A 2,732-nucleotide genomic window follows, 5' to 3' on the forward strand; every position below is an offset into this window, starting at 1 on the left:
TACTAGCGGCTTCGCCCCTAGGGTTGGGGGTGTCCCACCCCCCAAGAAAATAGCTTAAAACCACCACAGGACCAATAGGTATATACCCTCAAGAGTAGAATCCGATCGGTTCAGTGGTTACCGAGATCTTAAGGGACGGACGGACAGACAGACGGACGGACAGACGGACAGACATCGTTCTACTTTGTATTATAGATATAAAGTTTTATTACAAACTAATCAACATTCTATTATAACAATTTATTATTCTTTGGAAAACCAAATTCCGTGAACACCGTAAGGAACTCTTTGTGGCAATTCTGCAGAAAATAGTGGAGTTTCTTCAAAACTTGTCGCGTTCCAGATAAAATAACTTGAACTCTCACTCCTTAAATATTTATTTCATATTATTAAAGAAATATCAAGTACGATTTAGGAAGCCTAGCAACACTATAATCGTTACCAGAAAGTCCGTATTTCCTTTTTGACAACAGCTTTTCATATGATCTAATTATCCTATTCATCTGATTTTTGTAATTCTGATTCCTAAGACAACATATTACAATGTTCTCAGCAAAGCCTCTTCTTAAAAATGTAAGAATGTCCTTAAACATTATCCTGTATTTAAGCAGTTTTTCAACAAAGAAGTTGTATCAACTTTTTTGCTTTTTATTTAAGATAGCTAGCCGGTCCTTTCAGTAAGTATTAGATGTAAAATTTTTCATAGAATTCAGATATGCAATCGGTTTTTTTGTAGACCTCTTATTTTTAAAGTAATTTAAGTTTTTTAAAAAAATAATTAAGTCGGTTTTAAGGTACTAAAACGCAACAAAATAAAAGAAGAAAATAGCCAGTATAAACAAAAATAGTAAGATCTTTAATTTGACACCTTACTTTTAAAATTCTGTTGAGTAATTGTTGAAAAAATCTATTTTTTTAACCTTGGTTTAATCAAAACATTAAACCTAAATATTTTCTCATACAGACATAAAAAATATGGGTTCATATATACCATTAGAATGAGAAAAATAATATGAATCCATTGTAAGCAAAATTGAAAAAGTTTTAAAAAATTGTAATAAAAAATAGAAAAAATAAAAAAGTTATTTTAAGAATTGTAACTACTAAACTAGCCAATCACAAATCGCAAAAATTGACGAATCGGGAAGCTTAATCTATAAAATTAACCTATAGAATTGCCAGAAAAAAAGGAGAACGTTCATACAATATATACAATAGATACTACAATAAATATAGTGATATTAAAGAACATGTAAAGAATGAAAAATTATGAACAAATATGCATCAGTCTGTTTATAAACTTCAAAACAATGCAGTTAAAAATACATTATTGTTTCTTGTGTTTAAAAAATATCTGCTACATTGCATTGTCTTTTGTTTAGGTTTGGTTCAGGTTTGGTTCAAGCTAACCCTTTAAAGCCGAAAATTATGATTCTTAAAATAAACTTATTTTTTTTATTATAGTTTTATAAAACTTTTTCAATTTTGCTTAGAATAGATTCGTAATATTTTTCTGATTCTATAGGTATATATGAACCCATGTTTTTTATGTCTGTTTGAGAAAATATTTAGGTCTAAAGTTTTTATTAAACCGAGGTTAAAAAAATAGATTTTTTCAATAATTACTCAACAGAATTTTAAAAGTAAGGTGTCAAATTAAAGATCTTACTATTTTTGTTCAAACTGGCCATTTTCTTCTTTTATTTTGTTGCGTTTTAGTACCTTAAAACCGACTTAATTATTTTTTTAAAAAACTTAAATTACTTAAAAAATAAGAGGTCTACAAAAAAACCGATTGCATATCTGAATTCTATGAAAAATTTTACATCTACTACTTACTGAAAGGACCGGCTAGCTATCTTAAATAAAAAGCAAAAAAGTTGATACAACTTCTTTACATAAATATTTTTTTTGACTTTTATACATTTATATACTGATTAATGAGTTCTGACACTCGACAAGAGTTAATGTTCGTTCGTCCTACCATTTCAGAGATTCGCTTTTATGGATGTTGTCATCCTTGTTTTCATTTAATTTCAACGAATTCAGAGACATTACATTAAGACTGCAGTGTTTATGTACTAAAAGCAAACTTATAATGGTTACAACGTTTTTTTAACATTCAATAGTTTCGGACAAAAGACTTCAATTATGACATTTTCCGTATCACTTCGAATCCGATCAATATCCTGTGGATTGGAACCGGTTTTCAGCCGTAAGGTCTTGTATCGTATTATAAATTCAGTTCTCTACGAATATAAAAATATACATAAACTGGTTTTAATCTTATAGTTTTACATTATATTTCCGCGGAAATCTGTTTATAATACAATGCACCTAATTGTTAAATAAATTTTAATGCAAAAATTTATAATAGTTGCGCTTTAAAAAGGACAGGCGATATGCTGTTAGAATTGACCTACACCGTCCAAATAATTCATATTCTATTAGTATGTTGTTGTACATAATCAGGGCTCGGCAGCCGCGCCTCAGCCGCGCATAAGCCTCAAGTTTAAGCAAACTTGTGTGCAAACAAAGAAATTTATAAAGATGTATGTCTGCTGTTTAGAAACAGGTTTCGACATCTACCTCAATTTAAAGTTAAAAAATGACTACTACACCTTGGCTTACACGCGGCTGCCGAGCCCTGTACATGATATATATATTTGTCACCTCGGATGATAAACTATGTCCATAATATATCCATCATCTTCTTCTAGACTTCCAGCTCT

The 2,732-nt window shown here is 29.8% G+C and overlaps 1 protein-coding gene across 1 annotated transcript in view; it reads right to left on the reverse strand.

The window, feature by feature from the left end:
- Nucleotides 1-200: 200 nt before the first annotated feature.
- Nucleotides 201-2,732, reverse strand: part of LOC145329328 (uncharacterized) — a 41,909-nt gene continuing 39,377 nt past the window's right edge. The window contains exons 23-24 of the mRNA XM_080173387.1: nt 2,674-2,730; nt 201-367 (exon numbers count right to left, since the gene is read on the reverse strand). Coding sequence (XP_080029513.1) covers nt 244-367; nt 2,674-2,730 — 181 coding nt within the window. The 3' untranslated portion in view covers nt 201-243. The remainder of the gene's footprint in view (nt 368-2,673; nt 2,731-2,732) is intronic.

The sequence above is a fragment of the Acartia tonsa genome, chromosome 10, assembly GCF_053477335.1.
Source record: "Acartia tonsa isolate MP-2025a chromosome 10, ASM5347733v1, whole genome shotgun sequence".
NCBI classification, from domain to species: domain Eukaryota; kingdom Metazoa; phylum Arthropoda; class Copepoda; order Calanoida; family Acartiidae; genus Acartia; species Acartia tonsa.